Source organism: Plecotus auritus, assembly GCF_963455305.1.
Source record: "Plecotus auritus genome assembly, chromosome: 5".
Lineage (NCBI taxonomy): Eukaryota > Metazoa > Chordata > Mammalia > Chiroptera > Vespertilionidae > Plecotus > Plecotus auritus.
In genome coordinates this window covers 183,488,973-183,507,058 of record NC_137776.1, presented here as the reverse complement: position 1 = coordinate 183,507,058, position 18,086 = coordinate 183,488,973, and the positions used below count along the sequence as shown (strand labels likewise).

Sequence of the window (18,086 nt, the reverse complement as noted above, 5' to 3'; positions counted from 1 at the left end):
GTGTCACTTGGCATCCACTGCCACAGGCCGAGTCCCGAGGGATGCCAAGTGGGACGGCCACCCCGCCTCCCGCTCCCCCTCCCTCGCGCGCCGTGGCTGCGGTCACCCCGGGGCAGGGCGTGTGAACGCTCCTGGGCCCTGCGGACCCGGAAGGGGCGCGGCCGCAGGCCGGGGCGGGGCAGCTACGCGGGGTCCTCGCGCGCGTCCCACGTGAGCGCCAGCGGAGCCACGGCCCTAGTTGTCGAGGTCCAGACGCGCCCGCTTCTCCGCGAGTGTCCGTGCCTCCCCGCCGGCCATGGCAGTCACCGACGGAGCGCCCCTCCAGCTTTCCGAGCCCGCCGCCGCCGCCGCTGCCGGGACGTCCTCCGGGCCCCGCGCGGCCCCGGCGAGGCGGGTGAGTTCCCACCCGACTACAGGCCCGTCTGCACAGGCCCGAGAGGCCGTCTGGGCCCGATTTGGAATGATTTCCGGAGTTGGGGGTGGGGTGGGGTGGGGGTGGGGGGAGTCGGGCCGATTCTGGAGGTGTCGCCGAGCAACTGGTGTCCAAGAGCAGATTACACTCCCCACCCGCGGGGATGCTCTTGGGGGCGAGAGCTGGCCGCGCTGCTGGTCGATGGAGTCGGAGGCCCGGATTGGAGGCCGCCTCCCCTAGAAGTTAGGATGGACGCCTGGGCCTGAGGCCCAGCCCTGACACCACCCACGTCTCGCAGCCATCGTTTTCTCGACCGTAAGGGTCGTTCGTTTCAGCAACGAGGATTAGAGACCAGAATTTCTTCTAAGTGCTTTCAAAAAATGACATCGATTTCGTCCCTGTGCAGTGAGGGGGGGGAAAGTAAATACAAACTCGTCGATATAATTCCCTCACCCGGGAGGGGAGGGAAACCGTAACCTGAACCCAAGCCAGAGCGGAAAACTGGTTTCTAGGAGGATGGATTCTCCTAGAAAAGGGGAGGGGTTTAGGGCAGAAAATCTGTCGGAAAATCTCGTTACTTCAAACACCAGAAAAAGCGCAATCTCTTACCAAAAGGTTGTGTGTATGTGTTTTCTTGAAAAAGCCATAGATCATTCCGTTGAAATTTTTATTGCCAAGTTTCAGTGCAGCCGAAATTCCTTGAGTTCTTGTAAGCTAACACCCAGAGTCTCGCTTCTCTTTGATGATTTTTATTTATTTTTTATTTTTTTTGGTGTGCGAGTGTAACAAACTTTAGGATTTGGAGGGTTGGGGGTAAGTTTTCCGTTAGCCAGTGGTGTGGCGGCATCTCCGGGGGAGGAGGAGGGAAGGACTGAAGGGGGGAGAGCCTGGTATTTGGAGTGAGAGACCCGGGATTGGATGCCAGCCTTGCAACCCCCTAGCTCTGTGACCTTGAGGAAGTTACTTCTCCTCTCTGATCCTTACTTTTCCTAGCCATAAAATGAGAACAGTCACTTCTACTTTATGCAAGGTTATTATGAGGATTAAAAAGGTAATATACATAAAAACTATACATTTCCTGAATCAGAGGCATTTAATAAACGCCGATGATAAAACATAAACAAGTTCACATGGGCTCCATTCTGTGTAATAGAATTGTTACATCGGGAGGTCGGTGGGGCGGTGGGGCGCGTGTACCATGTACTTGTAACTAACACGGAAGCATTTTCTGAAACTGAGTTGCGTAAATACACATAGGATGTCTGATTTTACCAGTGTTTGAACTGTAGTGTTAAAAGGGTGTTAATGAGGTGATGACAAGTGTCTGTACTGGTCTTGTCTACATTTTCATTTGTGTCTTGAATGACAGTTATGCTGATCAAATGTGCCAGTAGCCTGAACTTGGGATGGGTAGCTAATACACTGCATTTGGAAAGACTTCGAACTCGGTGCAGAATATTTTCTTTCTAAAGGTTTTTTTTTTCTGATTTTTTAAACAAAATTAATAATTTTGAAAATATTAATAATTAGAAAATTCCAGAAGTAGATTTAAAACACACACACCCATAAGCCTGGTTAACATTTTGGTATATGTCCTTTGTAGAAAACAACTCAAAACAAAATAGGGGTCAAACTCTTCATGATGCTTTCTAACGAAACATCGTACAACTAATAAATAGTATTATAGCACTATCATCAGGAACCTGGGCTGTGAGTCGATGCCGGGCAAAGCCTGGCTCTTTCTGTGGTCCTGGGGCAGCTTACCTCACACCTCAGTGTTCTCAGCTCAAAATGAGATGGTACCCTACCTGTATTGATGAATTAGTTAATTCACGTAAGCTCTAACTGCTCAGTATGTTTATTAACATCAAGGACGTGGCATCTAGACTTTTAGGGCTAAAAGGCCACCAGAGGTCATCTGCCACAGCCCCTCATTTTACGGGGTAGGAACAGCCTCAGAAGTGATTTGCTTAATGCTGTGCAACTAATTTTGAGTAGATCTAGATATGTCCTTGCTCCTCTGCTCAGATGCCACCTCGAGAAGCATTCCTGTCCCCTTGCCGTGGGCTCTCGTAGCCCTGTGCACAGGCCTCTTCTGTGGTACAGCTCTAGGTTTGGATTTGGGGTTTTGCACCTTTGTCTCTTTCCTGAGTGCTTTCTCACGCGGCTGGCAAATCTTTCAGCTTTGTATCCTAAGGATCAAGCTTCGGAGAGCTGCTGAGTGGTCAGTACTTTACATTAATGTGTTGTGGATGGGGGAAGCTAACAAGTAGTCGGAAAGTGTCCAGATTGTGGAAAGGGAAAATTCCATTGCGTGTACTTCGTTCCCCTTACCTGTGTTTATTGAGCACACGCTTTGTGCCAGGCACCAGCCAGTGCAGGGGGCGACTGGGTGGCGAGGAGATCAGGAAAGGCTCTTCGAGGACAAGCCAGCCTAGATCTGAAGGTTGAGTGTTAGCTGGCCAGCCAGAGGGAGGCTTGGAGACATGGGTGTGGGAACAGCATGTGCAAAGGCCCTGAGGAAGAAGGAGCATGGCACATGCTAAGAATTAGGGACGACCAGGACAGCAGAGGGTACAGCTGAGACTGGTGAGATGGGCAGAGCCAGATTCTAGACCAGCCGTGGGCAAACTACGGCCCGCGGGCCGGATTCGGCCCGTTCGGCTGTTCTATCCGGCCCTTGGAGCCGAAAGAGCGGAGGGTTCTCTTGCTCTCCCCTCCGCTCCTTCACCAGCAGCAGTGTTAACATGGCAACGTCGGGAAACACAGCCGCAGCTCCTTCTTCTGAGTGGGCGGATTTATATCCCCATTCAGCAGAAGGAGCAACCTCTCCATCTTCCAGAGGCTCCTTGTAATGCCCGCGGACGCGTCCCCGACATCACCCTGGGAATGCGGAGACACGTGATCGTGGTGATGTAGGGAGACACGCCCCTGGAGAGCACAGTATCAGAGCATTAGCTAAAAAGGAGACCAACAACACTTCCCACTGAAGTTGATGTTTTCAAGACCAAAAACCTTTCAACCCAGTCTACATTGCCATCTACATCTACGTCCCGGGCATAATTTGGAAGTTGCACTAAAGAAAATGTTTAATTTACTGTTTACACATTTTGTTCTTTTCTATTTGTTTTAGTTTTAAATTATTTTATTATTTAAGTTTAATTTGAAAGGCTTTTGTACCTTTCCTTTGTTAGGCAATTTTATTTTGCCTTTGCCATCTTCAATAGAGGTATGTTATTGTGCTGTGATTCCTCCATTTTTTGAAGTTTCAAATTATAATAATTAGTGTTTACATTCTTCTTGTTAAAATGTTTGAAATGAATAAAACTATTGAAATAAAAAAAGACCGTACCCTTTTATGTAATGATGTTTACTTTGAATTTATATTAGTTCACACAAACACTCCATCCATGCTTTTGTTCCGGCCCTCCGGGCCAGTTTAAGAACCCATTGTGGCCCTCGAGTCAAAAAGTTTGCCCACCCCTGTTCTAGAGGGCTTTGTAGATCAAATTACAGATTTTTTATTTTAGCCTAAGAGCCATGGAAAGCCTGTCTAATATGCTTAACTCTTGAGTACTTGCTTTTAGAGAGAAGCTGGCATGGGAATAGAGGGTGAGCCGGTGGTAAGGGATCTAAAATTTGTGTCCTACTTGGAATATTGAGCCCAAAGAGGAGGGGAAAAGCAGTCATCTGATGTGTGAAGGAGTATTGTGTGCAGAGGAAGTACTCGTTCTGTGTTGCTGCAGAAAGCATACCTCGGGCTCAGAGGTAGATGTTCAAGGCGGCAGATCCTGCCTGAAGGTCAGAAACAGCTTCTAAACCCCTAGAATCTGGTCTGCCTTGAGGGATGAGACCAGAGAGGAGGTCTATAGACAGCAACTGCAAGGCCCCCTATAAGGGAGCCTGGGGTAGGGAGTGTGTGCAGGGCGGGAGTGGCCTTCCTGCCTTTTCATGCTCCAGTTGTCCATGTTCCACGGATCGGATAAAATCTGCACATTTCATTCTGCCTTGCAGGTGATTCAACAGACCTGAAATTTGACTTCATCTCTTTATTTCTTTTTTTTCTTTCTTTAATCTGAAAATTTCATCCACTTGGGACTTTTTTTTTTTTTTTAATATATTTTATTGATTTTTTACAGAGAGGAAGGGAGAGGGATAGAGAGTTAGAAACATCGATGAGAGAGAAACATCGATCAGCTGCCTCCTGCACACCTCCCACTGGGGATGTGCCCGCAACCAAGGTACATGCCCTTGACCGGAATCGAACCTGGGACCCTTCAGTCCGCAGGCTGACGCTCTATCCACCGAGCCAAACCGGTTTCGGCCACTTGGGACTTTTTAAAAATAAATTTGTAAAGTGAAGTAGGCCAGTACTTATGATTAATATTAAATGTTTGAAATGTGTTTATTAAATTACTTCGATATAGAAGACCTTGAACAAATAACTCTTATTGGTAGGTTAGTCTGAAGTAAATTGTCATGGCTAAAACAAGCTGGCGTGGCTCAGTGGTTGAGCATCAACCCATGAATCAGGAGGTCATGGTTCGATTCCTGGTCAGGGCACATGCCTGGGTTTTGGGCTTGATCCCCAGTAGGGGGTAGGAGGCAGACAATCAATGATTCTCCCTTTACCCTCCTCTTTCAGAAATCAATAAAAATCTATTTAAAAAAAAAAAAAATAAGGGCCCTAGCCGGTTTGGCTCAGTGGATAGAGCGTCTGCCTGCGGACTGAAGGGTCCCAGATTTGATTCCGGTCCAGGGCACATGCCCAGGTTTCAGGCTCAATCCCCAGTAAGGGCGTGCAGGAGGCAGCCTATCAATGATTCTCTCTCATTGATGTTTCTAGCTCTCTCTTTTCTTCCTTCCACTCTGAAGTCAATAAAATACATTTTAAAGCTAAAAATAAAACAAGTTGGTGTGTACGTGAAAGTCGTCATTTCAAGCTAAGAGGAAAATAACATTCCCAAAGAAACCAAAACTCCAGAATAGCAGGCACTGGCTACTCACATGATGTTTTTCTTTTCCTGTGTAAATTGGAAGAGAAGGCCAAAGAAAATCGAGGAATTGGATGTTTCTCCTCCTGGGGGCAGTTGGACAGTGTGTACTTAACCACATTCATGTTAGGGAAATAAGAATCAACAGGCAAGAAAGTAACCTGGTGATGTAGCCTGTAGTCGGTGATCAGGTGGAGAATCGAAAGGCGAGGAGAGTTGGAAGTAATTGCGGTAGGAGTGATGGATGGGACAGGATTCCCGTTTGGAATGGAAACTGCGAGTAGGAATTGTCTCCACACCACCTGAATCTGGGGGAGCAGCTTGAGGGGAGGATGATGGCGATCCAGCACTCGGGGGCGCAGTGATGGAGGTTTCTGCTCCCTGGGCACGAGCTGGGACGCAGTGTCCCACTTGTAGTCACCCGGGGCTTTGTTGGGAGAGAAAAGATTTATTCTCTTCCACGCCCTGCTTCTCAGGGAGTGGATTCCTAGCGATATGGGCTCACTTAGCAGGCTCCCTTCTCTGAACACAAACTCGCTGGTTAATACTGAGCCTGAAAAATGCTGCTCCCTGCCTGCCCCTGCCCCTCCCCCTCATCGTGGCTGAGTTGGTAATTAGGATGGATGGTGAGGGCTCAGAGATGAGTGAGTTGAGCTTTTGGCGGGGGGGGGGGGGGGGGGGGTTGTTCTTTTTTTTGCTTTTGGAGGAAAAAAGCCGAGGCAGAGAGTGTGATCGCAGGCCCTAAACTGTTGCGTGCCATATGGGGCATAATGATCTCTGCGGGGAGGTGCCATTCCGCGGGCAGTGACGCTTCACTCTGAGGTGTGTCTTCATGGACTAATGCACCTCTCGCTGCTCTTTCCTTTGGGGAATGACACAGCGCGCACAGGCCACCAAAAGGAAACGCCAGGCGTCCAACGAGGCTCCCCCAGCCAAACGGGGGAACGCGGCCTCCTCTCTCCCCGCCAAGAAAACCGCTGCTAAACCAGCGCAGAGGAGCCTTAAGGGGAAGGCTCAGAAGGTGTTTTCTCGGAAGAAGTCTTTGGCGGGTGCGAGTGAGAGAAGCCAAGAGCAGAAGCCCAGCGTGAAGACTTCATCGTTGTTTAAAAACAACCCTGAGATTCCAGAGCTCCCCAGGTACGCCCAGGGCGGCGCACCTCGGGAATAAAGGGCTGGTGGACTCTGCCTTTTCTCTGTTGGTTGGAACTCATGCCCGATTTTGTTCGTCATTTGCAGACCTGAGGTCAAGCAGGTGCAAGAAAAGGTGTTTTCTTCAGATGCTTTTCATGAGCTGGACCTCCACCCACATTTGGTAAGTTCCTCTGTGTGGTTCAGGAGGTCGCTGGTTTGGTGTGCTTATTCATTCAGAACGTCTGAAAGGGCAGTCCGGGGGAACGTCCCAGCTCAGTGGTGTCTGCTCGCAGTTACCGTGTGAGCTCAGATCCATAGGCGCGCTCCCAGGGCAGGGCGGTGAGCGGCAAGCTCAGTTCACTCTGGCCTCCTCCCCCTCACCTGTTCCCTCCCGAGTTCAGTTTAGGACTGGGCTCCATTTACTGGGCTTTAACTCAGCCTCCCCATTTCTGGGTAGATAGGACTTTGAGGCTCTCTGGGCACAGATGTCACAGTGGCCATAAGGGGGACTGAACTGCATCCTGCTGCTAAGGACCGTCTGTGGTTATAAGGAATTGAGGGAGAAAGAGACTATTTTAACATGCATTTTCTACAAACAAATGAACCCTTTTTTCTTCCCCATGACTGAGTTTGCCATGCTTTATGAGAAAGGAGAGAATCATGAACGTTAGGGATTCCCTTTGCTCGCATGGTCCTGGCTTACCTCCTCCTCCTTCAAGGGGGGTTCACAGCCCGTTGGCTCACGCCCAGGTCTGAGCAGGATTCTCAGCCTCGCTGCGGCGGACACATGGGGGTGGGAGCTCATTGTAGGGTGCTGGGCGGCATCCCGAGCCCTGCTCACTTGAGCCGGTAACTGCCCTCCCACAGTTTGAACAACCACAGGTTTCTCCCGGGGTTGCCTCATCGGGCAGAACCACCCCCGCTGAGCACACCGCGTTTGATCACGGTAACCAGTTTCAGCTGTGGTGGGGGTTTTTGTGGGGTTTTTTTTTGCATCCTTATTTGCAAATAAATACTTATATTTTGTATAAATTTATACTAAAAATTTGATAGTTGAAGAATACATATACATATATTTTTCTTCTCTTTCAGATTTCCACACTAAATACAGTCTTGAACATATTTCATATGACCAGGTAAGAGTTCCAGGCGAGTCCTGATTTTCTTAGGACTTAAGTGGGTAAAATTGTATGGAATCTGAATTGTCTGTGGAGGACTGAGCCAATTTGTGTGTTAGTGTTAGAGAACAACGCCAGGTTATTGACTGTCGAGGGCTAGACCTGTCCCTCAGCCCCTCGGTTTCCCCACCTCCCAAATGGGGAAACCCTCAGCTCTACACTGGAAGAGGTCTCTGGCCTGGAAGATGTCTGCATAAGACCTCGCTGTTGTTCGTGCTTCCCTGAAAATAATTGGTTAAAAATGCAGAGTTTGTCGTGCAGTTTCTTAGTAGTAGTAAGATATAGTCAACCTAAAAGACAGAAGTGAGTATTTGGTTGGGTGTAATGGCATACTGAAAATGTTAGAAAATGTTGGTTAGTAATGAAGACTCCCAGAAACTAGAGTAGTGAAAGGCGTGGAGCAGAGGCGAGAGTCCTCTCTGAGTGTGTGTGCTTCTGTGGGTAAAAACAAGAACGTTAGGAGTAAAGTAAGCCCCTCACCATTTGTTTTGTTCAGTTTTGTCAACCCAGTTTAAATGGTTCCGCTCCCCTTTCAGTCGCTGGTGTTTAAATGCGCACGTGGACACGTGCCTCCGTGTGTTCCTGCAGTTACGTCTTGGTTTTCTGCCGCCTGCAGCAGTTCCGGGTGCTCGGGGGCGCACAGCTTCCTTTCCCTCCTCTGTGCGGGGGTCTTCCCCTCGTGTTGTGCTGCCTTCCACGTTCCCTCTTCCGCAAGGCGAGAGAGCACCTGGAAGATGCGTTCCGGGTAGCCCCAGGCTGCCACACGCCTGCCCGTTCTGGTTTTAGTTGATATGATGGGATGGCCAGTCCCTGGCTTGCCTCAGCATTTCAGCTGAGTTCCAGAACCTTACCTGAGGGTTTTATTCTTCTGCTCATCAGAAGTGTCTCAGCGTCCTCACTTGAGTGTTTGGGTCACTTCTCAGGAGGCAGCGGTAGAGCAGTGCACGGGCAGTGCATTTTGCGTGCCTGCCTGTCCGCTGTAACCGCAGTGGGTAACCGTGTGGATAACCATGTTCTCTCTTTTGGTGGCCCAAGCGTCCAGAAGCAAAGCATTCCCGCGCTGCTGGAAGGCAGAGATGCTCTCGTGAGGTCCCAGACGGGCTCAGGTCAGCGGCATTTCCTTTCTGCCCTCCCTCCCAGCATGCCCAGCCTCAGTCACGGCCTAGGTTAGATAGTGAGGCGTCTGCTCAGGGTAGTGGCTGCTTTGTTTTGTTTGGGGAAGGGGAGGCCATGCTTTTGATCAGAGCCCTGGATTAATTCACGTGGTGAAAGGAAGGGGGCGATGGAGGGAGCCGGGAGAGTCAAGTTCTCATTCCTCAGAGCCTGTCTCAGGGCTGTGCAAGTCCCCCCGTCTGTGCCAGAGCTGCCCATCCTTACTCCATGGCCATGAGTGTTTTCCGCTGCCATTAAACAGAGTTCTGACCCGAGCGCACACTGCTTGGGTGCAGTCGGTTGCTCAGACATGGAACACTGCTTTGGCATCTTCCAGAACAGCCCAGGCATGTTCTTCCGACCCTCTTGTGCCCTTCATCAGCTGTTCTCCACTCCCCCCAACTCAGCTGTCATTCGGGGGGGGGGGGGGGAGGAAGCCCAAAGTTGTTGCCATCCTGGGTTTCTCCTGGTCTTTAGCGGCTGGGGCTCGGCCTGGCCCCGCCCACTCCAGCACCACAGAGGACGTTTACTTGGCCACAGAGCACATTCGAGAGCTTAGGCCACTTCAGCGGAGGAGCTGTCTAGCTTCTGGAGACAGCCCTCAAGCTTTGGTGTAATTTAGGGCATGTGTCACCGTGTCCCTGTTGGAGGGAGGAAGGGGCTGGAGCTGCTGGTTTGGAGGAGGGCTGAGTGTACAGAGGAGTGGAGGCAGGCGGGCCCCCTCTCTGCCTCTTGGCCGTGGGCTTGCTCTTTCCTTTCCCCAGATTCAGGGCTGCCCGCAGGGAGCAGAGCGGCTTTCCTTACTGCCATCCAGAGGGGCTCGGGTTTTCATGGCTTTTCTACTTTTTTCAAAGGTAAAACTCTGGCCTATTGCATCCCTGTGGTCCAGTCCCTTCAAGCAATGAAAACAAAAATACAGGTGAGTGTCCAGGGTGCTTCTCCACTATTGCTCATAGTGCGTAAGTAAGCCTCAGGCGGAAGCACAGCCGTGATACTGGGACCGGAAGATTCTGCCTTCACTTCGCCTTGTTTCCTTACCTCTAATTCATTTTTCACACAGCATGCTGCCTCTGAGGACTGTGCCCGCATACAGCAGAGGAAAGGTATTCACCATCATCATAGTAGGTCCCACAGGGACACGTGTCAGATGCTCCCCGGATGTCAGACACGGTGCCAGATGCTTTGCCTGTGTGATCTTGAATCTTTAGCTGCCTCGGCCCCACCAAGTTGTCAGTATTACTGTCACCTCAGGTTTACATGAAAAATGGAGGCTTGGGGAAGTTCAGTAACTTACCAGACCATGTGGCGAGTAACGGGGAACTGCATTCCCACCTCAGTTCTCTGTGGCTCCAGAGACAAGCTCTTCTGCCTAAGAAAGGTGAACATTTTATGTCAATGTGGTTTGTCATGAATAGTAGATGTGGAAATAAGCACCCCATTAGTGAGTCTGACCATGGGCTGCCTGGTGTTGAGCATGTTCTAGACCAGCCGTGGGCAAACTATGGCCCGCGGGCCGGATCCGGCCCGTTCGGCTGTTCTATCCGGTTCTCTTGCTCTCCCCTCCGCTCCTTTACTTTGAATTTATATTAGTTCACACAAACACTCCATCCATGCTTTTGTTCCGGCCCTCCGGTCCAGTTTAAGAACCCATGGTGGCCCTCGAGTCAAAAAGTTTGCCCACCCCTGGACTAGAAGCTGCCTTCAGTTGTGAAACAGTTAGTGCCTGGGCCGCAGTTGGGCCCTTGGTGTTCCCTGGGAAGCCAGTTAACTGCCACCTTCCACAGACATAGGTGTCATCTCAAAACCCGGCCCAGAATCCCACAAATGCAGCCCTGCTTCGTCTCTGGAGGAAACAGCGAGGTCAGAAATAGGAGGGAGGTGGGTTCACAAACAGATCAGAGCTAATTGGTTCCTTTTTCTCCGTTTGGACACGCAGGACTAGATGTGTGTCAAGCCCATCTGATAGCTGAGTGCCAAAATAAATAATGGGAGTGTTGGATGATAGCCCATAAACTTAAACAAATTCCATGAGCACAAACTGATAAGAAGAAGTGATTGAGCAAATAAATAAATGGTGGACGGGAAAGCCCTTCCTCATAGTAGAAATGCGAAGAAAAAATGTAGAACAAGAGATGGAAATGGAACAGCAGCATTGGCAGGCGCCACGGCGGGAGTGTTTCAGGCAGGACTCATCGCAGATGCTAACGTGGGTGGGTGGACGTGGTGCAGTGGGACATTTACGTAGTTTCAGAGCAGCTCCCCACAAGGCACTTCTTCGTCAAAGGGAAACAGTAACCTTCCAGCGGGAGCCTGGCCGCCTCCTGACCAAGCCACCTGAGCTGGCGGCACCAGCTGAGACGGGCCTCACGGGTCCTCGTGTGCTGCAGGTCCGGAGGACGCAGCTCCGCTTCTGTAGTTTTCTTGCCCAAAACACATAACCCGAATTCGATCACAAGCAAACATCAACCAAACCTAAATCAAAGGATATTCTACAAAGCAGCTGACCAGTACTCTTGTTTAAAAGTATTAAGGTCACAAAAGACAAAGAAATACCACAAAACTACCCAGATTAAGAGACAAAGGAGTCGTGACAACTAAATGCAGGTCTGGTCCGGAACTGGGTCCTAGTCTGGGGAAAGAGCAGTAGGAGGTCAGTTAATGGGGTGTGATTAAGGCCTATAGATGAGTTAATAGTGTTTAATCAGTGTTAATTTCCTGGTTCTGATCATTGTCCTGTGATTTTGAGAATCCGTACCATATGAGGCAGCGGGGAGAAGGGTTTAAGGGAGTTCTGTGTACTATTGCAATTTTTATTGGTTGGTTGATTGATTTTAGAGAGAGAGGAAATAAGAGAGAGAGAGAGGGAAAGAAGAGAGAGAGAGAAAGAAACATCCATTTGTTGTTCCACTTATGCATTCATTGGTTGATTCTTGTATGTGCCCTGACTGGGGATTGAACCTGCAACCTTGGTGTATTGGGACAATGCTCTCACCAACTAAGCTACCTGGCCAGAGCTGTGAATGGTTTTGTGAATCTGAAATTATTTCAAAATGAATCAGTTTAAATTTTATTTAAACTATGTAAATGATTTTAAATGAATAAAACAGAAGTTGTACACAATCACCCAAATTATGGAACCTTCTAGAGGCAGTAAAAGTGCTATTTTTTTTTCAAGTGTTGTTGGTGAACTTGTGTTCTTGCCGTGTGATTGAAATAAGGCAGGTTACGAACCGGCAGATAGAGCATGGCTCCGGCTTTGTCCGTGATGCTGACATCCGTGTGTACCTGTACAGAAAAGCTGAGGGACACTTAGCAGACTGTGAAGGCTGTTTCTCTGAGGTGTAGGTGAGATTTTTATTTCCTGCGGTGACTGCGTCTTCCTTCCCACGGCACTCGGAGTCACAGTGGGCTTCCTTAGCGTGGCACTTGGAACACAGAGGAGAAGCGGGTGCCTTGCACCTCGAAACTCTGGTCTCCTAGATGGTGACGGAGGACAGGAGAGGTCAGATGTCACACCGGGAGCCCGTGTGGCGGGCCGCTGTGCTCCAGTCTGAGCATGACTCTAGGCAGAGCATTTCACCCTGTGCCTCACTGACTCCGCGGGTGCCATGGCGACTGCAGTGCCTCTCTCCTGGGGTGGGGCGCAAGGCAGCTGGGCGCGCGTGGAGGGTTGAGAAGGGTGCCTGTCACCGGGGAAACACCTGCTCGTGTGGCAGCTGTCATCATCAGCACGCTCCCAGGGCTGTGTAAAGGGCAATGGTTTGATTCGCTTATTATATTCAGAACCGTTAACAAGCCAGGCAGCTGCTTTTCATTTGCTCAAATATTTTTGATATCAGGAACAACTCATTCTATTCAAGACTAAAATATTCTGCAGAGAGAGTTTTCCAAGCCCAAATTTATCTCACTTATTTCAAGTGCTATTCCCTTGGAGTTCATTGTGAAATGATTTGACCTGTAAAAATCACATGTGGAGGGAGCAGCAAATTCAAGGCCCCCAAGGAGTCTTCACTGACTTTGGGAACGAAATGGGGAAGGGCCGCTCTGCTGTGCGCACTCGCTCAGCCATCTTGGCTCTGATTCTTCTGACATCACATCCATCCTCTTCACTCACTCTGCTCGGGGAGGCATTGCTTTTCTCCCTGTGTGTCTGTGTGGGAACACCCTTTGAAATGTCAGAATCTCCTGCCGTCACACTGTGGCGCGTTGATCCCGTTGTACTAACATGTTTACCGTTCCTCGCCCGCGTCAGCGCAGCCTCGCCACGTTGATGTTGAGTACAGACGGCTCTAGTTTGAATTCCAAATCCTTTTCTCCTTGTGGGTAAATGTCTCCTATGCAAAACACGGAAACCATGCTTGTGATTGAATTTGCTGCTGAGTCTGCGCTGAGCTGCTGCTCTCGGTGTTTCGATCCAGTCACTGTCTGTGAGCACTTCGAGGTGCGAGGCACGGGTGATTTCGGGGCCTTTATCAGATTACTTTGTTTTCTTCCTGTATTGTTGTTGTTATTGCTATTACTGTTACTGCTTTTCAATGTAATGTAGATGGCAAATGAATGTGAACAGTACCAAAAAATTTAGAGTGAAAGTCAAGTCGTTCCCTCCCCTGCCTGCTCTGAATGGGACTTCCTGTCGGGATGCAGCGGTCCCTGTCCCCAGTCTCCCGCGTGTCCTCCCGGGGCTTCCTCCGCAGATAACGCAGATGCGAGCGTGGACAGTCCTCTTGCTGTTTAACTGGAGCGTGGTCTGTTTGGTACACGTGGTTGCTCGATACGCTGCTGTCCTGGGCTTTGCTTTTGCTCACTTCGTGTGCTTGGGGATAGTTTCCTATCTGTCCAATAAGCCTGTGTTTAAAGAGCTGCTTCGTGTTCCACTGTCTGTCTGTACAGTCAGTGACTGAATCATCCCTTCGTTGGTGGGATGTACGTTTTGTTCAGTATTTTACTGCAAACAGGCCTATTTTAAATACTCGACATTCTGGAAAATACAAGTTTATGTACATGTACCAGTGTATCTTTTAGAGAAATTCCTGTAAGTGGAATTTGCATTTTTATTTGCTTAGCTAATGTCAAAATTGACCTTTAAAGGAGTTATACCAATTTGCACTCTCACCAACATTGTCTGAGAGTTCCTATTTGCCCGTGCCCTTATCCAAACTATCGGCTGTTTAATTTTGCTCATTTGACAGGGGAAAAATACTATGTAATGGTTTGAATTTGAATTTCTCCTAGGAGTAAAGTTGAACATCTTTTTATATGTGTAAAAGCCATATTTTGAATTATTTCCATAAGTTAACTTCTTATGTCCTCCTCTATTTTTCTGTTTGAGTTGCTTTCTTTTATGTTTTAGTTGAATTATAGAACTTCCTTATAAGATAGGGAAATTGGCCTTTCTCTTATGTGTGAGGTAATTTTTCCCCACATTGTTATTTGACTCTTGATTTTGTTTGGGTATTATATTTTTATTTTGAAATTTTTAATTTTTGTGTGATAAAATTTATTGGTGTTTTATAGTTTCTGAGTTTTATGTCATCTATAAAAAGGCCAACTTAATTCCAAATTAATTTTTTCTAAATTTTTTTCTAAAATGACCTTTGAATTATCCATTCTTTTCCTGACATAAAATGTTCCTTATTCCCTAAATTTCTCCATATATCTGAGTCTACTCTAGACCCTATTTGCTGTTGTAAATCTCTATATATCAGTATCAATTTTCCAAAACTATTGTACATTTAAATTGTTTAAATATCTGATGTCTTTCAGAAATGGTTTGGTTATTCTTGCACATTTATTTTTTCACATGAACTTGAAATCAGCTTGTTTGGTTACATTTCTTATTTTATATGTGCATATAAATGCCCATATGCATTTTTATTGAGATTGCATTACATTTATGGATCGATTAGGAAGAATTCGCTTATATGTAACAGCCAAGAACAAGATCCATCTTTCCATTTGTTCAAGTTTTCTTTTATGCTCCTCGGGGGTATTTTAAAATTCTCATTATGTAGATTTTATACATTTATGTTAAGTTTATCTTTTTTTGTTGCTGTTATAACTGATTTTTTTCTCCTTTGGATTTCCTAATTTTCTCAGTTAGAAAGCAGTTGGTTTTTATATATAATTTTGCATTCAGCTAGTTGACTTGTCTTTTTTGTAATAAAGCTTCAAATGATTTCTTTTTAGGATAAAATATTTGCTAATAATGACAGTTTTACCTCCTACTTTCCAGATTTTTGCACATTCTTTCTCTTGTCTGATTGCATGGGCCAGAACCTCCAGAACAGTGTTCTATAATAATGAAGGAGGTGGACACTCCTGTCCTTTTTCTTTTTTTAATCTTTACCTGAGGGTATGTTTTTATTGATTTTCATAGAGGAAGGGAGAGAGAAACATTGAAGTTACCTCCCATATGCACCTCGATGGGGTCAAACTTGCAGCCTTTGTGTGTACAGGACGATGCTCCGGCCGAGCCGGCCGCCAGGGCTTGTCCCTGTTCGTGGCTGAGACTGCTTGTGCTATGTTACCAGTGGCCACTCAGGTCCTGGTGTCTGGACGCTTAGGACCTTCATTCAGAGCATTTCTTTCCTCCTCTGTCCCCAGCGCGGTGACGGCCCCTACGCGCTGGTGCTGGTGCCGACGAGAGAGGTAAGCAGTCCCACGTTCGGATGAGTGTGGTCAGTGACGTCCTGTTGGATTTGTAAGTGGATTCCCCGTTGTTCTCTCCACTGCGCCAGCCTTAACTTGAGGTCCATGTTTGGATACAGGTCACTTCACATTGCCCTTTCCTTTGCTCGGGGACCATCCTCTGGTCCCTGACCAGAGAAATTCAACTTCTCTGAAAAATCCCGTTTCCTTGTCATCTAAAAACTGATCACACTATAAATTTCTATCCTTTTAAAAGATATTTAAATAATCACATTTTTGTACCCCGCCAACTTCATTAAAAAATAAAAGCATTCGGCCCTGAAAATGAACTTTTTTAAAAAAAAAGCTACTGTGCCAACCAATGTTCCTGAAAGTTCAGCTTCTTGGTATTTTTCTTCATTCTCGGTGGAAATCTCTCTTGTCTGGTATGTTTTATTTGCCTGGGAGACAATTTCAGAAGAAGGTGTGTTTTCTCTGTCAGGTGTAACCACTTCCCTGCAGAGACTTGCTCGTGGAGACGGAGGGCCCTCTCCCTCACACCCTGCAGAGCCCCGTGCGCTCCATCCAGTGGAGCAGCAGGCATGAGGCTATTTACATTGTGACCGCAGCGACCTGGCTGTTTCCTACCTAGGACGCTGCGTGAATCCCGAACACGGGGGACCTCTGTGGGCAAAGGGCTGTGGGCAGGCGTCATGGAACCCCACCCATTTGCATTCGATGCCACTGGGCTTGCTGGTGTTCTTTCCTTAATGCACCTGAGGGCTGGCCTCTCTGGGTCGTCCGCTGCTGGCCCCAGCATGTTCCTGGACAGTCACATCACCTTTCAAGCCCCGCGGGCCAGGCTGCGGCATCACTGCTCCAGTTCCCCCTTCGTGTGGGTACACCTCTTTCTAAAGAGCCGAGCCCAGGTCGGCGCCTGCCTTTTCCACCCTTGAGCTCCGAGACTTGCGCTGCGCTGCACACTCTGGGGATTAGAGCCAGCAGAGGGAGCACGCGGCCCTGTTTCTGTGTCCGTCCAGGACGGAGATGTGCTGTGTCTGCCCACACTGCGGGCCGACAGCTCTCACCGGCAGGCTCACACAAGGTGTCTGTTGCGAGTCGATTCTGTGCTGGGACTACTTTTTTTCTTGAATCTTAACTTGAGGTCCAAGTTTGGATACAGTCACTTTACATCGTCTAAATTTCACAAAAAGGAAGACGATGCCTTGCTCATTCTTACTTTTTAATATTCCAGCTGGCGCTGCAAAGCTTTGACACTTTCCAGAAACTGCTCAAGGTAAGGCACGCCAGGACTTCAGCTGTACCTCTTTCCTTGCCTTTTTGAGGAAAGAAACGTACCGCAGCCTTTTCTTGTTCTCAGAGAGCTAGCAGTGAGTCTGCTCTCCCTCCGCCGGCTGTCTCTGCTCCTCCCAGGAATACTGTGGAGGCCCCCACTGGTCTGACCCTCTCTAACGCCCTGCTTCTAGCTTAGCAAGAGTGCTAGTGTTTCCTGGAACTTAACGTTAGATCATCTATTTAGCATAGGCGCTAGCAAGCCACAGACAGACGTGCACAGGTATCGCAGCTGTGAGACGGTCCAGTGCAAAGCCACCGGAAAGGCTGCACGTGGCGTTTGTTCAAGAAAGAGAGGCTCCAGGGCCAGCGGGCCAGCCCACCCAGTTAGGTGGAGGATGGCCCTGTCCTTCCTTTCATCAGGGTGAGGGGGTTGTGCCTAGGTTTCATTTTAGCCCCAAAGATCACACAACTTACTGAGATGTGTGCTTCATTCAGGCTCCATGCAGCAAGGCAGGGAATCACGTGAATCATTTCCAAAGCTCCCGTTCCTGTCTGTGTTGGGAGGAGGTCACACAGCCTTAAAATCCGGCTATTGCTGACAGCGACCCTGGTGTGGCAGTGCTAACAGTCCTGTCTACACAGTAACATCTCCTACCGTGAGAAGCCCAAGGCTCCCTCCCAATTCCTTTTTTTAAAATTTTTATTGATTTCAGAGAGAGAGGGAGAGAGAGAGAGAAACATCAATGATGAGAGAGAATCACTGTTCAGCTGCCTCCTGCGCACCCCTACTGGGCGTCGAGCCCGCAACCTGGGCATGTACCCTAGACCGGAATTGAGCCCAGGACCCTTCAGTTCACAGGCCAACCCTCTATGCACTGAGCCAAATGGCTAGGGCCCTTATTATTATTTTTATTATTTTTTAATAGATTTTTATTGATTTCAGAGAGAGGAAGGGAAAGGGAGAATCATTGGTAGTCTGCCTCCTGCCCCCTACTGGGGATTGAGCCCGCAACCCGGACATGTGCTCTGACCAGGAATTGAACACTGACCTGGTTCATGGGTCGATGCTCAACCACAGAGCCACACCGCCTGGGCCCCCTCCCGATGCCTTTGAGGAGAAGGAGGGTAGACCTGCCTCTGTTTGTAGGAAACGTGTATTGATTCTGGTCTGATGTCTTTCTGCAGCCATTTACCTGGATTGTGCCTGGAGTGTTAATGGGAGGAGAGAAGAGAAAATCTGAAAAAGCCAGGTAGGGGAGGTTTGTTTGTTAATTCCTTTTTTAATCTGTTCTGCCT

At 48.5% G+C, this 18,086-nt stretch overlaps 1 protein-coding gene across 1 annotated transcript in view; it reads left to right on the top strand.

Moving 5' to 3' along the window:
* The first annotated feature begins 175 nt into the window (after positions 1-175).
* The window catches only part of DDX31 (DEAD-box helicase 31), a 58,659-nt gene continuing 40,748 nt past the window's right edge, over positions 176-18,086 (top strand). The window contains exons 1-9 of the mRNA XM_080669798.1: positions 176-394; positions 6,287-6,543; positions 6,643-6,718; positions 7,630-7,673; positions 8,751-8,821; positions 9,722-9,786; positions 15,471-15,515; positions 16,750-16,791; positions 17,976-18,040. Of these exons, the coding sequence (XP_080525924.1) occupies positions 296-394; positions 6,287-6,543; positions 6,643-6,718; positions 7,630-7,673; positions 8,751-8,821; positions 9,722-9,786; positions 15,471-15,515; positions 16,750-16,791; positions 17,976-18,040 (764 nt within the window). The 5' untranslated portion in view covers positions 176-295. The remainder of the gene's footprint in view (positions 395-6,286; positions 6,544-6,642; positions 6,719-7,629; positions 7,674-8,750; positions 8,822-9,721; positions 9,787-15,470; positions 15,516-16,749; positions 16,792-17,975; positions 18,041-18,086) is intronic.